This window comes from Ranitomeya imitator, chromosome 3 (genome assembly GCF_032444005.1).
Source record: "Ranitomeya imitator isolate aRanImi1 chromosome 3, aRanImi1.pri, whole genome shotgun sequence".
Taxonomy (NCBI): Eukaryota; Metazoa; Chordata; class Amphibia; order Anura; family Dendrobatidae; genus Ranitomeya; species Ranitomeya imitator.
In genome coordinates, this window is record NC_091284.1 from 307902215 (window position 1) to 307920899 (window position 18685).

At 41.1% G+C, this 18685-nt stretch overlaps 1 protein-coding gene across 1 annotated transcript in view; it reads left to right on the forward strand.

The window, feature by feature from the left end:
* The window catches only part of ITPR3 (inositol 1,4,5-trisphosphate receptor type 3), a 544758-nt gene that overhangs the window by 260572 nt on the left and 265501 nt on the right, over window positions 1–18685 (forward strand). The window contains exons 22-25 of the mRNA XM_069756594.1: window positions 5528–5724; window positions 14252–14381; window positions 16267–16324; window positions 16415–16577. Coding sequence (XP_069612695.1) covers window positions 5528–5724; window positions 14252–14381; window positions 16267–16324; window positions 16415–16577 — 548 coding nt within the window. The remainder of the gene's footprint in view (window positions 1–5527; window positions 5725–14251; window positions 14382–16266; window positions 16325–16414; window positions 16578–18685) is intronic.

Sequence of the window (18685 nt, forward strand, 5' to 3'; positions counted from 1 at the left end):
TTTTAAATACTGACATTTGAATTCTATTGTGTTATAATTGGGACAAAGTCCATTGTCTCCTTTCCCTTTTTCCAGGGTTTTTCTTTCAGTAGATCTTTGCGGGGTAAACTGGCAACATATTTTTTGATGCCTCCAGTGATTTTACATCATAACCCTTTTCCAAAAATTTGGCGGTCAATGATTCTGCTTCCTTATCAAATTGTTGGGGTCTTGAGCAATTTTGGTACAGTCTCATGTATTGGCTTTTTGGTACGTTTATTAGCCAGTTGGATAGATGACAGCTGTCAATCTGAATGAAACTGTTGGCATCTGTGGGCTTATTAAAGGTACAGGTATGTATAGAAGAATTCTCAATAAAAATATTTAAATCTAGGAAGTTTATTTTTTGAGTGCTGATGGTACTGTTGAAGTTGAAAAATAATTACATTTTATTAATATCAATTAAAAATTGGTCCAGGGATTGAGGGCCCCCTGACCAGATAAACTTTGTCTATAAAATGATGCCACAGGACCAGGTCCATGCGTATAGAGCCCCCGGGGAAGATGTTATCCTCTTCCCATCACCCCACATAGAGATTTGTGTAGCTTTGCGCAAACCTGGTCCCTATTGCTGTACCCCACTGCTGGATGTAGTAGTGCTCCTCAATTCTAAAAGAATTGTGGGTTAAAATAAATAACATGCATTCTTTCGGGAATTCAATTTGTTCCTTGGGTAAAGATGAAAATTTCTCTAAAAAATATGCTGCAGAGTCACAGCCTTTTTTGTTCTCAATAACGATATACAATGAGGTAATGTCTAGAGTGCCTATTATGTAATGATCCTTCCACTTAATTTTCTCCAATATATTGAGTTTGTGAGTGCTATCTTTGAGATGGGCTGGTAGTATGAGTAACAGTTTCTGTAAGTGGAGGTCCCCAAACCTAGACAAATTGGTCGTAAGGCATTGTATTCCGGATAAAATCGGGCGCCCTGGTGGGTTAGTGAGGCTTTTATGTATCTTCGATAGATAGTAGAATGTGGCTAGCCTTGGATAGAGGGTTCAGTGATCAATTTCAAGTGTTTATTTCTGTGAATGTTGATGATTATGGCTTACAGCCAATGAAAATGTAAAAGTCATTATCTCAGTAAATTAGAATAATCATCAAAACCGCCAGCAAAGGTTTCCTAAACGATTTAAAAGGACCCTTAGTCTGTTTCAGTAGGCTCCACAATCATGGGGAAGACTGCAGGCTTAACAGATGTCCAGAAAACAGTCAATGACACACTCCACAAGGAGGGTAAGCCACATAAGGTCATTGCTAAAAAAATCTGGCTGTTTACAGAGTGCTGTATCCAAACATATTAATGGAAAGTTGAGTGGAAGGGAAAAGTATGGTAGAAAAAGGCGCACAAGCAACTGGAATAACTGCAGCCTTGAAAGAATTGTTCAAAAGGCCATTCAAAAATGTTGGGGAGATTCACAAGGAGAGGATTCCTGCTAGTCATTTCTTCAAGAGCCGCCACACACAGATGTATCCAGGACATGGGCGACAGGTGTCACATTTCTTGTGTCAAGCCACTGATGACCAATGGACAACGCCAGAAGCATCTCTCCTGGGCCAAGGAGAAAAAGAACTAGACTGTTGCTCAGTGATCCAAGGTGTTGTTTTCAGATGAAAGTAAATTCTGCATTTCATTTGGAAATCAAGGTACCAGGGTCTGGAGGAAGAGTGGAGAGGCACACAATCGAAGCTGCTTGAGGTCTAAGGTGAAGTTTCCACAAGATATTGATGGTTTGGGGAGCCATGTCATCTACTGGTGTAGGTCCACTGTGTTTTATAAAGACCAAAGTCAGTACAGCCGTCTACCAGGACATTTTAGAGCACTTCATGACTCCCTCTGCCGACAAGCTTTTTGGAGATGTAAATGTAATTCTCCAGCAAGACTTGGCACCTGTCCACACTGCCAAAGGTACCAATACCTGGTTTAAAATCAACAGTATCACTGTGCTTGATTTACCAGTAAACTCGCCTGACCTTAACCCCATAAAGAATCTATGGGGTACTGTCAAGAGGAAGATGAGACACCAAACCCAACAATGCAGACAAGTTGAAGGCTTCTATCAACAGGCTGATTGCCTCCATGCCATGCCGCCTTGATGCAGTAATTGATGCAAAAGGAGCCCTGACAAAGCGTTGAGTGCATTTACTGAACATACATTTCAGTAGACCAACATTTCAGATTTTCAAAATCCTTTTTCAAGCTGGTGGTATAAAGTAATCTAATTTACTGAGAGAATGACTCTGGGTTTTCATTGGCTGTAATACATAATCATCATCATTAACAGAAATAAACACTTGAAATAGATCACGCTGATTGTAATGACTCTATATAATATGAGTTTCACTTTTTGTATTGAAGAGCTGAAATAAATTAACTTTTTGTTGATATTCTAATTTTGTGAGAAGCATCTGCATCTACTGTGCTAAATGCAGGTGCAAAGATCTAAAATGATGTCTAGCAATACATAACTCAAGATGCTAAGCTACATTTAAGGATGTAGAAAGAATGTGTATTTCAGTGTTTTTTTAAATTAGGAATATTTCTTTATTTGATGTTCAATAAAAACACTTAGACACCATTTACATGTGTAGCATACACTAAACCACTCACCAGCACCTGCCACATGGTTCCTTGGAATCATTAGATCCCTTGAGATCTGAACCCTAAAACACAGCAACGAGAAATAGCACTGATTTAAAGAAGTACTCCCATTATGTTTTTATTCATTAAATGTGTGTATATACAGTATGCATGTAATGCACTGTGAGTGTGTTAATATACTCACCTACCACTGCTTTCTCGGTTGTCCAGTGCCATTCTTCTCTGCTATGGAGCCTCGCTGTGACACTAAGTAGGCTTACAATGTACAGTGGGTACGGAAAGTATTCAAACCCCTGTAAATTTTTCACTCTTTGTTTCATTGCAGCCATTTGGTAAATTCAAAAAAAGTTTTTTTTTTCATTAATGTACACTCTGCACCCCTCCTTGACTGAACCCCCCCCCCCAGAAATGTAGACATTTTTGTAAATTTATTAAAAAAGAAAAACTGAAATATCACATTGTCATACGTATTCAGACCCTTTACTCAGACACTCACATTTAAGTCACATGCTGTCCATTTCCTTGTGATCCTCCGTGAGATGGTTCTACTCCTTCATTGGAGTCCAGCTGTGTTTAAATAAAGTGTTAGGACTTGATTTGGAAAGGCACACACCTGTCTATACAAGACCTTACAGCTCACAGTGTATGTCAGACCAAATGAGAATCATGAAGTCATAGGAACTGGCACAGGAGCTCAGAGACAGAATTGTGGCAAGGCACTGATCTGGCCAAGGTTACAATAGAATTTCTGCACTACTCAAGGTTCCTAAGAGCACAGTGGCTTCCATAATCCTTAAATGGAAGAAACTTGGAACCACCAGAAGTCTTTCTAGACCAGGCCATCCAGCCAAACTGAGCAATCGTGGGAGAAGAGCCTTGGTGAGAGAGGTAAAGAAGTACCCCAAGATCACTGTGACTGAGCTCCAGAGATGCAGTAGGGAGATGGGAGGAAGTTCCACAAAGTCAACTATCACTGCAGCCCTCCACCAGCCGGGCCTTTATGGCAGAGTTCCCCAACAAAAGCCTCCCTTCAGTGCAAGACATATGAAAGCCCGCATAGAGTTTGTTAAAAAACACATGAAGGACTCCCAGACTATGAGAAATAAGATTTTCTGGTCTAATTAGAGGAAGATAGACCTTTTTGGTGATAATTCTAAGCGGTTTGTGTGGAGAAAACCAGGCACTGCTCATCACCTGCCCAATGCAATCCCAACAGTGAAATATGGTGGTGGTGGCATCATCATACTATGGGGATATTTTTCAGCTGCAGGGACAGGACGACTGCTTGCCATGGAAGGAAACATGAATGCGGCCAAGTTCGGAGATCTCTTGGAAGAAAACCTCTTCCAGAGTGCTCTGGACCTCAGACTTGGCTGAAGGTTCACCTTCCAACAAGACAATGACCCTAAGCACACAGCTAAAATAACAAAGGAGTGGCTTCAGAACAACTCTGTGACCATTCTTGACTGGCCCAGCCAGAGCCCTGACATAAACCCAATTGAGCATCTCTGGAGAGACCTGAAAATAGCTGTCCAACTACGTTCACCATCCAACCTGATGGAACTGGAGAGGATCTGCAAGGAAGAATAGCAAAGGATCCCCAAATCCAGGTTTGAAAAACTTGTTGCATCATTCCCAAGAAGACTCATGGCTGTACTAGCTCAAAAGTGTGCTTCTACTCAATACTGAGCAAAGGGTCTGAATACTTATGACCATGTGATATTTCATTTTTTCTTTTTTAATAAATTTGCAAAAATTACTACTTTTGTTTTTTTTTTTCAGTCAAGATGGAGTGCAGAGTGTAGATGAATGAGAAAAAATGAACTTTTTTTAATTGACCAAATGGCTGCAATGAAAAAAAAAAGTGAAAAATTTTAAGTTTTCTGAATACTTTCTGTACCCACTGTAAGTCACTTCCACGTCACGCAGAGTGCATAATGACCAAGAGTCTCTGCAGAGGAGTGATGTCACTCAGAATAGAATAAGAACAGTGCAAGATCCAAGACAAAGCGGCAGTAGGTGAATATATTAATACACACACTACCCTACATGCATGCAGCAATGGCCAAAAGTGTTGGCATCTTTGAAATTGTTCCAGAAAATAGAAGTATTTTTCTCATATAATTATTGCAGCTACTCATGTTTTGTTATGCAACATAAAAAAAGAGAAAAAAATGCAAATTTGACATAATTTCAAACAAAACCAAAATGGTGTGGATAACATTGTTGACACCCTCCACTTAATATTTGGTTGTACACCCTTTGGAATAAATAACTGCAATAAATCGCTTCCTATTACCATCAACAAGCTTCTTACACTTCTCAACTGAAATTTTGAACCACTTTTCATTTGCAAACTGGTCCACATCTCTCATATTTTATGGGTGCCTTCAAATTTAAGATCCGGACTTATTGATGGCCTCTTCCGAACTCTCCAGCCCTTTGTTTCCATCCATTTCTTGATGCTTCTTCAAGTATTTTCGAGTCCTTGACCTAGGACTCAAAACCAGCTTTCTGACACTGGTACTACATTTGGACCCAAAATGCTTTGGTAATCTTTAGATATCATGATGCCTTGCGCACTGTCAAGGCACCCAGTGCCAGAGGCAATAATTTTCTGGAAGAAATACTTTATTTTCTGAAACAATTTAAAGGGTGCCAACTCTTTTCTACCATGCCTGTATATACACATTTAATGAGTAAAAAAACTTAATAGGAGTGGTTCTTTATTAGGGAACGCAGACTGATTTCAATCTTTAATCTACTTTGTAAGTTATATCTAAACTAGTATTAAAGGAATAAACCCTTTGAACAATATACGTAAAAGTATGTTTAGGAGGTTAAATTCTTGTATAAAGCTTTGATGCTCTTTTACTTTGGCAGAAAAAAATGTGAGGCGATCTATACAAGGAATGGGGCAAATGATGTCCACAATGGTGCTGACTCGAAAACCATCTGTATTCAGTTCATCTTCACTCATGAATTCTGGAGTGGGTCAGGAGGCTCCTAAGAGGAAGACTGTTGAAACTGAGAACATAACTGTAATGGAAACCAAACTCAAGATCCTGGAGATACTTCAGGTTTGTATACTATTAGTTACAGGTTTCACTAGTAGATATCCTTGCATTCTATTTTAAGTTTTAATTAACCTTTTTATTCTGATGATCTAAAATTAGAGATGCAAAACAAGCTTCAAATGTTTGTAAAGATGTTGATACTGTCACAACACATTCCATATACCCATGCACACTTGTGTCCCGTTTCCTTATGACTGACATTTCGTACATCAGTCGCTTAATGATGGTCGTGCAGGAAGAAAATACTCCTATTTCATTAAGAAGCACACAGCACTAATTAATTCAGCATCTCTTATCACTGGCATGCGCCTTGCCAGAAATGTTATTTCAGTCAGTGACTAGAGTATTATTTCTGGACTTTCAAAGGTGTTTGATACAATGCCATACTAAAGATATGTGTAACTGGGCTAACAACTGGCTCAGTGATAGGAAACAGAGGGTAGTTATTAATGGAACACACATGGATTGGGTCACAGTTAACAGTGGGGTACCATAGTGGTCTGTACTGGGCACTCTTCTTATTAAATATATTTTTAAAGACCTTGTAGAGAGCAAACAAATTAGACTTTTTTTCATGATACTAAATTATTCAAAGTAATCAACACAAAGGAAGATAATTATTTTTTTTCAGAAGGATTTATGTAAGCTGGAGGCTTAAGCTGAGAAATTGCAAGTTGAAGTTTTATGTAGATAAGTGTAAGGTCATGCACTTTGAGGAAATAAAATGTACAGTTATGTACTAAATGGTAAAACACTTAGTTAAACTGTCACTGAAAAATACTAGGGTAATTTGGTGGACTCAAGGAGACCCACAAAGCAGGAGAAGGCTATAAGAAGCTAGCAAAGAATGTTCAAGTTGCTCTTTCCTCAGTTCGAATTGTAATTGAAAAAGGGCAGTTAACAGGAACAGTGGAGTTTAAGTAAGATCTGAAAGACCAGGCAGAAGTTTGGTGAGAGCTGCTCATAGAATTGCTAGAGAGGCAAATCAAAACCCCTACTAAATTGCAGAAGACCTTCAGAAATTTTGCAGACTCTGGAGCTGTGGTACATTGTTCTACTGTTCAGAGACACCTACACAGATATGGCCTTCGTGGAAGAGTCATCAGAAGAAAACCTCTCCTGCATCCTCACCATAAATTTCAGCATCAGAGGTATGCAAAAGAACATCTAAACAAGCCTGATACATTTTGGAAACAAGTCCTGTGGACTGATGAGGTTAAAATAGAACTCTTTGGCCACAATGATCAAAGGTATGTGCGAAGATAAAAGGGCACAGAATTTCAGGAAAATAATATCTCACCAACCATTAAGCATGGAGATGGGGGCGTGGCCTAGTGGGTGATGTAAGAGGACACGGGTTAGATCTCTCCCGCCAGGTGCAGCCGCAGGAATGCCCACAGACCCCGTGAGCAGGGGGAGCCCATCGGTGACTATCCTCAGACCCAGGATGACACGCAGGAGACAAAAAGAGCTGGGGATGACGTGAAGCACTCGGTCCAAGATGGCACTGAGGCTATAGAGGAAGAGCCGGTACAGGCAAGCACTGCATATGCAAGGAAACTGGAGGTAATCTCCAGGCTGGAGAGATTCACCAGAACAGAGGAGACTGAACGGCTACGGCTGGGAACTTAAGGTGAGTGGGGGCTGGAGGAGCGGAGGACCCAGGGAGCATATGGAAGCAAAGTACCCAGGCACAAGCTGGTGAGATGGCACAGGATTCTCCTAGGCAGCCTGGGAAAGTATATGACATGGGGAACACGCTATCTGCTGCAATAACCCCGCAAGGCCCTATTTATGCTGAGTAGTCTATTGATGCCTGTGCAGTTAATATGGATGAGCCTACCCTCAAGGACATATTCTCAGTGGTGATATCCTGCAAATCTGCACTCACAGCTTTGGCCCTGCAGGTGGGTGACTTAGGCCGGTTTCACACGTCAGTGGCTCCGGTACGTGAGGTGACCGTTTCCTCACGTACCAGAGACACCGACTCACGTAGACACATTAAAATCAATGTGTCTCTGCACATGTCAGCGTGTTTTCACGGACCGTGTGTCCATTTGAAAAACACGGAGACATGTCAGTGTTTGTGGGAACGCACGGATCACATGGACCCATTAAAGTCAATGGGTCCGTGTAAAACACGTACCACACACGGATGCTGTCCGTATGCAGTCCGTGTGCCGTGCAGGAGACAGTGCTACTGTGAGCGCAGTCCCCCCTGCGTATGGTGCTGAAGCTGGAATTCATCCCTTCCCAGCAGCGTTCGCTGGAGAGAAGGAATGAATAATCTTTTTTTTTTTTTTCCCCTTAAAAATAAAGTTTGTGCGTCCCCTCCCGCCTCCCATCCCCTCTGTGTGCCCCCCCTGGGAGTCTGGGGAGTCTTTGAGAAATGTCTTTGAGAAATGTAGTGAAATTAATTGAGGGTTTTGGACAGATTTCAGGATTGAAGATTAATTGGGACAAGTCGTGTGCTTTGCTGGTTGGTGAAAAAAATGATTGTAGTAGCGAGGTGGAAACATGTACCAAATTAAATGTAGTTCAAAAATGTAAATACTTGGGGATCCACATACAAGATTTGAGGAACTAAATTTAGGCCCGTTACTGCAGAGATTACGTATTCAAATTTCAGTGTGGAATAAGCTACTGTGAGATCTTTTGGAACACCTGGAGTGGACCTGCAGGTCCACGACAACGAACCTTCCTAGGGTGAGCTGACCAGGTAAACCACCCCCTATACAAGGACGTTAGGGGCAGACCCAAGGAAGACTATTGCCGCAGAAGCTGGAACTCGGAGACAGGTAGTAGGTGGTACAAAATAGAGAAGCTGGGCGTAGGATGGACAGAGCGGAGTAAGATGAAGTACAGTTTGGTAAGAGCTAAGTACAGGCGAGACCAAAGGAGCACTGCGTAGGGGAAGACACAAAGGAAGCAGGACAGGACAGAGACACCAGACTAACAGAGTACAGAGCGGACACTGGGAAGGCAGGACTGGACGAGGAGACAAGGAAGCCTGGGAAAGGCAGAGAAGCTGAACTGGCTGGACAGAGTGGAGACTCAGAACAGGCAGTGCAAAGACAAAGGTGGACCTGAGTCACAGAAGCACAAATGACAGACAGGCAAGGAGCAGAGGAAGGAATCACCTTAAATACATGGAGTGCTGAAGGACTTCAGGGTCACGGTCCTCCAGGATCACAAAGAGGAGATACAGAGTGCCTGTAAATCAGAAATAGGAAGTGCTGGAGTGGGCGATGCGCACGCGCACCCGACGAGAACCAGGGAGCGGAGAAGAATGAAGGAGAGGATGCGCGCCTGCAGGAGGAGCGCGCCACAGCGGGTAAGTATGAGTGAGGGGAGCGGCGATGGTCCCGGCAGCAGGCACGGCCGCAGAAGATGTGGCCGTGACAGCTACATCTATCGGTGTTGGGTAGAGTGAACCTCCTTAAAATTATTGTAATGCCACAGTTATTATAAGTATTACATAACTCCCCTATTTGGTTTCCATTATGTAGGTTTCATAGGATAAAATTGTTATTTAGTGAACTAGTGTGGGGTGGGAAGAGTCCGACACTTAAGCATTAAACACTGCTGAGGCCGAAGGAAGAGGTGGGGCTAGCACTCCCTAATGCCTGGATATATTTCCTATCTGCACAATGCCAGCACCTCAAAGGATGGGGGAGATGTTTGGGGAGGGACGGATTCCTAGCAGTTAGAGGTATTTAATTAAGTCCTTGCTGTCGAGTATGGCTCTGGAGGTGGCACTTTTACAAAAATTGGGGGCACAATACCATACTATTAATCTTATTCACAAAGTATGGCAGAAAATTAAAGGGAACCTGTCACCCCGTTTTTTGAGATTGAGATATAAATACTGTTAAATAGGGCCTGCGCTGTGTGTTACTATAGTGTATGTAGTGTACCCCGATTCCCCACCTATGCTGAGAAATAACTTACCAAAGTCGCCGTTTTCGCCTGTCAATCAGGCTGGTCAGGTCGGGAGGGCGTGTTCACAGCGCTGGTTCTTCCTCAGCTTTACGTTGGTGGCGTAGTGGTGTCCGCATGTTGAGGTGACTAATCCACTGTGGGCACGTGAACAAGCAGCGCGCGATCTGCGCTGTCATCCCTTTCGTCGGTGGGGGCGGCCATCTTCCTGGGGCCACGCGTGCGCAGATCGAGTGCTCTGCTGCACGGGGCTTCAGGAAAATGGCCGCGGGCCGAGTTTGCATCTCGGCTTTGGGAAAATGGCCGCCGCGATCTCTAATGCGCACGCGCGGCATCCCGCGGCCATTTTCCTGAAGCCCCGTGCAGCAGAGCACTCGATCTGCGCACGCGCGGCCCCAGGAAGATGGCCGCCCCCACCGACGAAAGGGATGACAGCGCAGATCGCGCGCTGCTTGTTAACGTGCCCACAGTGGATTAGTCACCTCAACATGCGGACACCACTATGCCACCAACGTAAAGCTGAGGAAGAACCAGCGCTGTGAACACGCCCTCCCGACCTGACCAGCCTGATTGACAGGCGAAAACGGCGACTTTGGTAAGTTATTTCTCAGCATAGGTGGGGAATCGGGGTACACTACATACACTATAGTAACACACAGCGCAGGCCCTATTTAACAGTATTTATATCTCAATCTCAAAAAACGGAGTGACAGGTTACCTTTAAGCCGTTTAGGGGGGTAACAGGGTTCACCAATTTCTCGCCTATATGGGATCAGGAATTTAGCCATATGAAGGGATTTAGTGTGTGGAAGGAGGTGGGTATTAAGTTGATAGATCAATTGATTTTTCAGCGGAAACTTAAATTATATGAAAGGTTACAAGAAGAATTTCTGTTCCCAGGGTTGAATCTTTATCAGTATAGAAGGGTTCAACATGCGTTTCAATCCCAAAGTGGAAGAAGTCCAGTAGAGATGCAAGCGAAACTCCTGTTAGATTTTGTACTTAAAAATAGCAGATCGAAGGGGGCAATATCGGAAGTATATGGTGTCCTGCTTGAGAGATCACCCTAGCAAAGCTAAAAGGAAGTGGGAGACAGATCTTGGGGGGATAGCTGATGACAGCTGGGAATCTATTCTAGAGTATGTACCTAAGTTATCTATGAGTGAACCTGGGAGACTGTCACAATTATATGTGATCCATAGGGTATATCGAACCCCTCATATGTTGTTCAGGGCGGGGCTGAAGTCCAACTCAGACTGCTCAAGGTGTTCACAATCTAAGGCAGGTATAGTGGCTCTGGCAGTGTCCTAGACTAGCCTTTTGGATTGTAGTGCTAAACCGTATTGGAGTGGTGTATGGGTGTGTAGTCCCTAGACATCCATTGGTATGTATTTTGGGGTATATGGAGGAAATAATGACCGACGGTACAACTAAAATTGCAATTGCAAGAATATTGTTTGTTGCAATGAAATTAATTGCTAAATATTGGATTAGAGAGGAGTCTCCGTCCAGACCGGAATTTATGGCTCAAACGGACCATATAATTCTACTGGGAAAAAGCATCTATATCAAGAGGAACAAGCTGGATTTATTTTACTAACTATGGCAGCCATGGTTGGAGAGAACTTATTAAGGTTGTACCAGTATGCAAGAATGCAGAGTTTAATTTACGGTTAACTGAATCATTAACTATGGTTACAATGTCATTTGCTCCTAGACTGGTCTCCATGGGGGTGGGGTGGGGGAAGACTGGGTTAGGGGTAATTTACTTCTTTATGAAAAGAAAATGTAAAATAATATGGATATATGATATCTGTTTATAATGTTTTATGTTCAATAAAAATTTATCTGATTTAAAAAAAATAATCATGTAGATGGATCAGTCTTGCTTTGGGGTTGTGTTGCAGTCAATGGCACGCGGAACATTTCACTGGTAGACGGAAGAATGGATACAATGAAAATTCTAATGCAAACATAACACCATCTGTAAAAACGCTTAAGTTAAAAAGATTATGGCTTCTGCAAATGGATAATGATCCTAAACACACGTCGAAGTTCACAATAGACTGCTTCAAAAGGCGCAAGCTGAAGATTTTTTTTTTACAATGGCCCTCACAGTACCCTGATCTGTACATCATTGAAAATCTGTGGCTAGACCTCAAAATAGCAGTGCATGCAGGATGACTCCGGAATCTTGACTGGCTACAAAAAGCGTTTACAAGCTGGGATACTTTCAAATGCAGGTGCTACTATGTATTAACCATGCAGGGTGCCCAAACTTTTGTGTCAGACCATTTTCATTATGTAATTTATGAAATATAAAGGATATGTTTGTTTGTTTTTATAAAATACAAAGGAAATGTATCATCTTTAACTTTTGGCATTTTAGAGATAATTTCATCTTCAACTTCCTGTTCACAATAACAGTAACAGTAATTTTGGCCAGGGGTCACCAAACGTTTGCATGCCACTGTACATGTTAAAATTTTAAATAACATCCATTTCGGACTAAGGCTATATTCACACTTTGCGGATTTTGCTGCGGATCCGCAGCGGATTTGACCGCTGTGGATCCGCAGCAGTTTCCCATGAGTTTACATTTCAATGTAAACCTATGGGAAACAAAAAACGCTGTGCACATGCTGCAGAAAAATCCGCGCGGAAACGCTGCGGATTACATTCCGCAGCATGTCACTTCTTTTCTGCGGATTTTCAGCTGCTCCAATAGAAAACTGCAGTTGAAAATCCGCAGAAGAAAACGCAGTAAAAACCGCGATAAATCCGCAGTAAAAACCGCGATGGGTTTTCACTGCGGATTTTGCAATTCCGCTGCGGAAAAATCCGCAGTGGAATCTGCAAAGTGTGCACATAGCCTAAAGGTGCTTGACGCACCAGAAACACATCTGTATTTTTAAGTCTCTAGCCGATATGGATGTTATTTCAAATTTTACCTCGTACCAATAAAGAAGATTTTTTTTGTATCGTAAAGATAGATCATTCCTCTTTGCTTCCAGTGTTGGGTGTTTTGGCAGTAACACTATCACCAGACAGGACTGGATTCAGGCATTATTGGTGAGCTGGACTTTGTTTCTTCACAATTGGGTGGACGGCAAGCTCAGCATTAGTGACCAGAACCAGGCAGCTGCTTCCATGAAAAAAAAAAAAAATTGGATGTATTAACAGATGCATAAATGCTCATGATAAGAACATCACTTTGCTGTTTTCTTCTCCAATATATAGGAAGGACATGAATTAGAGCGGGTGCAGAGAAGAGCAACCAAGGTTATTAAGGGAATGAGTGAACTGCAATACCGTGACAGGTTATCAAGCAATGGGTTACTCATTTTAGAAAAGCAAAGGCTTATGGGTGATCTTAATACAATGTACTACTATATGAGGGGAAAGTACAGAGATGCCTTTTTTTAAAAATTGTAATATTACAAGTTGTGGGCACTAGATTCTGTAATGGGACGTTTATTCAGGGAACTAGGCTGATTGCCAAGCGTGGAGTAGGGATGGCATTTTTTCCCCTAATGTGGGGTATTTAACATCCGCCTCAAGGGGTGTTCAACTTCCTCTGGATCAACATGTTAGACTACAGTTAACACAAAAAACAAAAAGATATGTGTGTGTCCACCAAACAATATAAACCTATGAACATGACACATAAGGTATCAAATAAAATTTATATTTATTACATATTAAAAAAACAAGAATAAAACATCAAGGGAAAAAATGCCTCAAAGTGCAGGCTATGGGAGTATCAATATTGTTAACAAATATCTGTGTGCAATGCTGTACAAATATACACTTATCCATAAGATAAATATGGACCTATATGTCAAGTATGTGCTATTTACCATCTATATAACTTCCATTCCCCAACATCATCAGTTGAATTCAGGAGATCATACAGATATATCTTAGTTGGTGCTGCCAAAATGGGAGGGGGTGGTAAAACTTGATGTTGTGGAGATCAGGAGGTCCCTATACACATATGTTCAGCTGGTACTATCAGAGGAAGAAGATCCAGGACCATGGGGTGAAACCTTTTCTTTATTAGTGAAAGAATATAAATCCAGTAGTGAGGGTAAAAACATAATGTGGCATAGCCAAAAATCAGGTACAAAGTCTATGGTACGGTAAACAGATAACTGTCCAGGGGCAATCTACTCGTTTTTGGTGTTATCCACCCATGAGAAAGGGTGAATCGTTGATCACCTGGTTGGTCATCTGACCACCGAACTATAGACTTTGTGTTTTTTAGTTATGACATGGTATGGTTTTACCCTCACTACTGGATTTTTATTCTTTCACTACTGAAGAAAAGGTTTTACCCTGTGGAGCTGGATCTTCTTCGTCTGCTGTTTCCATTGTACCCAAACAAAGACACCGTGCATGGTACAGGATCTTGTTGACATTGATATCGGTGAGCTGGTCTTTTTCTTTATCATTATCAGCCTGATAATAGGGTGCTTTAACGTCTTTGCTTTTATCTGTTCATTCTTTTAATGACATTAATCTAGGTTCATCATGGTTACTTGCGCTTTCGCTCTTTGTGGTTTAATGATTTGTTTTTTTTTCTTTGCAGTTTATCCTGAATGTACGACTGGATTATAGGATATCTTTTCTACTCTCTGTCTTCAAGAAGGAGTTTGTTGAAGTTTTCCCTATGCAAGATACTGCAGCAGATGGGACAGCTCCTGCCTTTGATAATACAAGTAAAGCAGATACAAATAACTGGATACAATTGTCAAAATAGTTAAAATAAATAGAAGCTGCTTTTTTTGTAGTAGTAACTCCAAAAATACTAAGATACCACATAGATGCATTGCTCACCCATTTAGTTAATATGTGCTAAATTGGTAGTGTTAACTGTCATCATGCATTAGATTGAAATTGTGCTAACCTGTGAGATTGGCCAACAGCTATCACAGATCAAAGACAGGACCACACATATGCTTATGTTTAGCATATACACCAGGAAAACGTCCTGAAATGGATGTTAAATGGAAGATGTGATAGTTGCCTAACAGTGGCATCCATCACCTATAGGCTATAATGACCTCATATGTTTTTTAATAGGTTTTTCAACAAATGCCATTATAGAATATACTTAACAGATTACATGATTAGATATCCATTACACACATGGTGTAAAGGCATACGTTTAGCATATATGTCATAAAAGCTATTTGAAAGCTTACTGGCGTATGTCTCTAATGGATTCCACTGACAAATATTCACAAAAGCGTAATATGAATGGGGCCTAACCTGGACAAAGAGCCATGCATTATGCAAATAGTTCCATGTAAATACACATCGCAAAAGAATAAAAAAAAAACACCATGAAAATACTAAAAAGTACAAAGATTTATTTTATTACCAATAATAATCCAATAGACAAAGTCAAATTATACAAAAAAGGAGGAAGTCAAGGAGACAAACTGGTACAGCAAAGGAGACAAGGTCACATATTCCTGAGGGCGAGCTGGGTAACTAATGTAACATCAGAGAAGTCAATCACGATCAGCTTACTATGCACACAAAAAAGTCACAGTGATGCCTCATATCCATATACATTCCCATAAGTGGTTAATCCTGCTCACCCGTAGTCGAAGGCAGTGGCCGTATGTCTCCCTGCTGGCCCCTTTGACGCGCGTTTCAAGTGAGAGCTTTTTCAAAAAGTATGTTACCCCCTTTTTGAAAAAGCTGTCACGCGAAACGCGCGTTGAGCAGGATTAACCACTTATGGGAATTATATGGATATGAGGCAACACTGTGACTTTTTTTTGTGCTTAGTAAGCTGATTGTGATTGACTTCTCTGATGTTACATTAGTTACCCAGCTCGCCCTCAGGAATATGTGACCTTGTTTCTTTTGCTGTACCAGTTTGTCTCCTTGACTTCCTCCTTTTTTGTATAATTTGACTTTGTCTATTGGATTATTATTGGTAATAAAATAAATCTTTGTACTTTTTAGTATTTTCATGATGGTTTTTTTGTACTCTTTTGCGATGTGTATTTATATTTTCTAGAGTATTCCACTTATTCATTTCTCTGGATTATGATGGAGTAACGTAGGGAGGGAGGTGTTTTCCTCTCTTGGCCGTAGTATGATATACTACTTATTTTTGACTATTGTTCTAAATAGTTCCATGTAGTTGGTAATAGTTATCAGCCTTTCACCCCACAAACAACATCCTTATTAATTTCATTATGCTTTGGAAGATTATGCTTACAATGTCATGTCTTTGATGCTTCCTTTGTATACTTTTATTGGATAGAAGGATCAAGCAAGGGGTACATTAACTGGCATCAGGGTTTTTTTTCCCCAGGAATGTGTCCCCATGTCACTATTAAAATAAACAATAATGCACTCTCAGTTATAATTGCATGCATGGTTAGAGAGGAGTGGGTCTGCTTAGATGTTGGTTTCTTTACAGCAAATTTAAAGTCATGTAATAGTCATTCAGTGCAATAAGCCAACACTTGACAGATAGTCATATGTAATATACTTTAAAAAATGGGAGGTTATTTGGTAATATAGGTTCTAGTATTATAGTTTGTGATAATTATAAATATGTTAATGTTCTGACTTTCACAGATGCTACTCTAAATCTAGAGCGCATTGGAGAACAAGCAGAAGCTATGTTTTGTGTAGGGTAAGAGTCACTGCATTTAAAAAAGTCGGTAATCTAGAAGTGTTATCTGCTTCATCGGTGCCTCATAGAGTTCTGTTTATATTACTGCAGGAAGAATTCCATGTTGGAGGTGGACGATGAAGGTGGCAGAATGTTTCTGCGAGTACTCATACAACTGACCATGAATGACTATCCAGCTTTAATCTCGGGATCTCTGCAGCTTCTCTTCAAGCATTTTAGCCAACGACAAGAAGTGCTGCACACCTTCAAACAGGTATCAATAACTGAGCAGAAGTTATCAGAGGATAAAACAGATAGGAAGTTCAACACTGCTATTCAGCCCCAATTCCAAAAAAGTTGGGACTCTGTGTAAAACGGAAAGAAAACAATGCAATGATTTGGAAATTTCTTACAGCCATATTTTATTCACCACATCAGAACATAGGACACTGATCAGAAGTTGAAAGCTAGACATTTTTCTATTTCATTTGAAAAATATTAAGTCATTTGCAAATTGATGGCAGCAACACATCTCTAAAAAGTAGGGACAGGCCATATCTACCATTGTGTAGTATCATCCTCTCTTTTTACAACAGTCTGTAAATATCTGGAAAGTGAGGAGACAATTGATAGAGTTTTGGGAATGTCATCCCATTCTTTTCTGTAGGATACTAGTTGCTCAAAAGTTTTGGGTCAACTTTGTAGGATATTTAGTTTCATAATGCACCAAATGTTTTCTATTGGTGGAAAGGCTGGACTACAGGCGGCCAGTTCATCACCTGAAGTCTTATATGAAGCCATGCTGTAGTGATGAATGCAATATGTGGCTTAGCATTGTCTTGCTGAAATATGTAAGGTCTTCCCTGAAGTTGAAATTGTCCATATGAGAGCACATGTTGTTCTAAAATCTCTCAGCATTGATAGTGATTTCCAGACACACAAAGACAGCAGCTTTTTTGGATTGTCTTGATATGTGACTTTTCTGTGCGTAATAGAGCTTTAACTTGCATTTGTGGATTCCATGCCGAACTGTGCTCACAGACAATGATTTCTAGAAATATTGCGGAGTGCAGGCATTGATTTGAATGACCAAATCATGCCTTTTTAAAAGCAGTGCCACCTGAGGGCCCGTAGATCACGAGCATCAAATATTGATCGTCAGCTTTGTCCCTTGTGCACATTAGTGTCTACTGAATATTTTGATGACATCACTGTAGATGGTGGTTATTCAGATACTTTGCAATTTTACAAAGGAGAACATTTTTCTGAAAATGTTCCACAATTTGTTCACAGATTTATGAACCTCTGACCATCTTTACTTCTGAGAGACTCTGCCTAACATGTTACTTTTCTACACAATCATGTGGCTTATTTAAAAATTGACCAGCCAGCTGTTTTCCATTGGTAGCATTTACTTTTCAAGCCTTTTGTTAACGTGCCACGAATTACAGGGAGGATAACTTTATCATCCCCACTGCTCACACCATTATGTAATGAACCGGGGTTGTTTGGTTGCCCAGTTCTTTCTGAAGGGGACTTATCTATATCCCACTATCCAGTTCCGGTGTGGAACTTGCAGCTCTCTGGCGCCCCCTTTACCCTCAGGTCAGACAGGGTACTGCACCTAGGATAATTAGTCACCAGAAAGGCTGTCTTACTTTGTACTGGCTAATGGGCACGCTGCAGCGAGGGCGATATAACTACTCCCACTCGGGCGGGAACAATAATTATCAACACCATCCGTCGCTACCAGGTCTCCCAAACTCACAGGACAAATCCGTTACCACCAGCTCCGATTTCTTAATTAATAACGGGTCTGGAGCCAACCCAAATTAATAGCATAATTGACTTCAGAGGACGTGACAGTATGTTATAGAGCAAGGAGGAACAAAGCTAGTAATTTTATATATTTTACTCCAAAAAGGTAGGCAGTGTTTACAAAAAGGTAAAGGGATATTATAAAAGAAGACAATTATCGTATGTACAGTACAATTTCAAATAAAAAGGCATTAACAGAAGAAAATTGCCTTACACTTCTTTCATATCATGGCTGACCATGTGCTGCGGGGGAAGGGCATATATCCCAGTTCATGACAGACCGGACTCTCAGCTTGTTCCTTGGACAAAAACTGGGGAAGACTGATGTCTCACTCGCTTATCTCCATGCCTAAAACCAAGGCACCTCCCCTGTAGTGACCTCACTCAGAGGCTGAATACTCCCCTTTCTTAACATTATGAAAAGCCATTTTTACACATATTTTGGCGTATGATCCTCGTAGCAAAAAGACAAAGTTATCACTATGCTTAGCACGTCCTGAAGGTTAATTTAAGTGGAAACACGTTTTGGCTAGGAGCCCCAGTTTAGCATTAATGCGTTTCTCA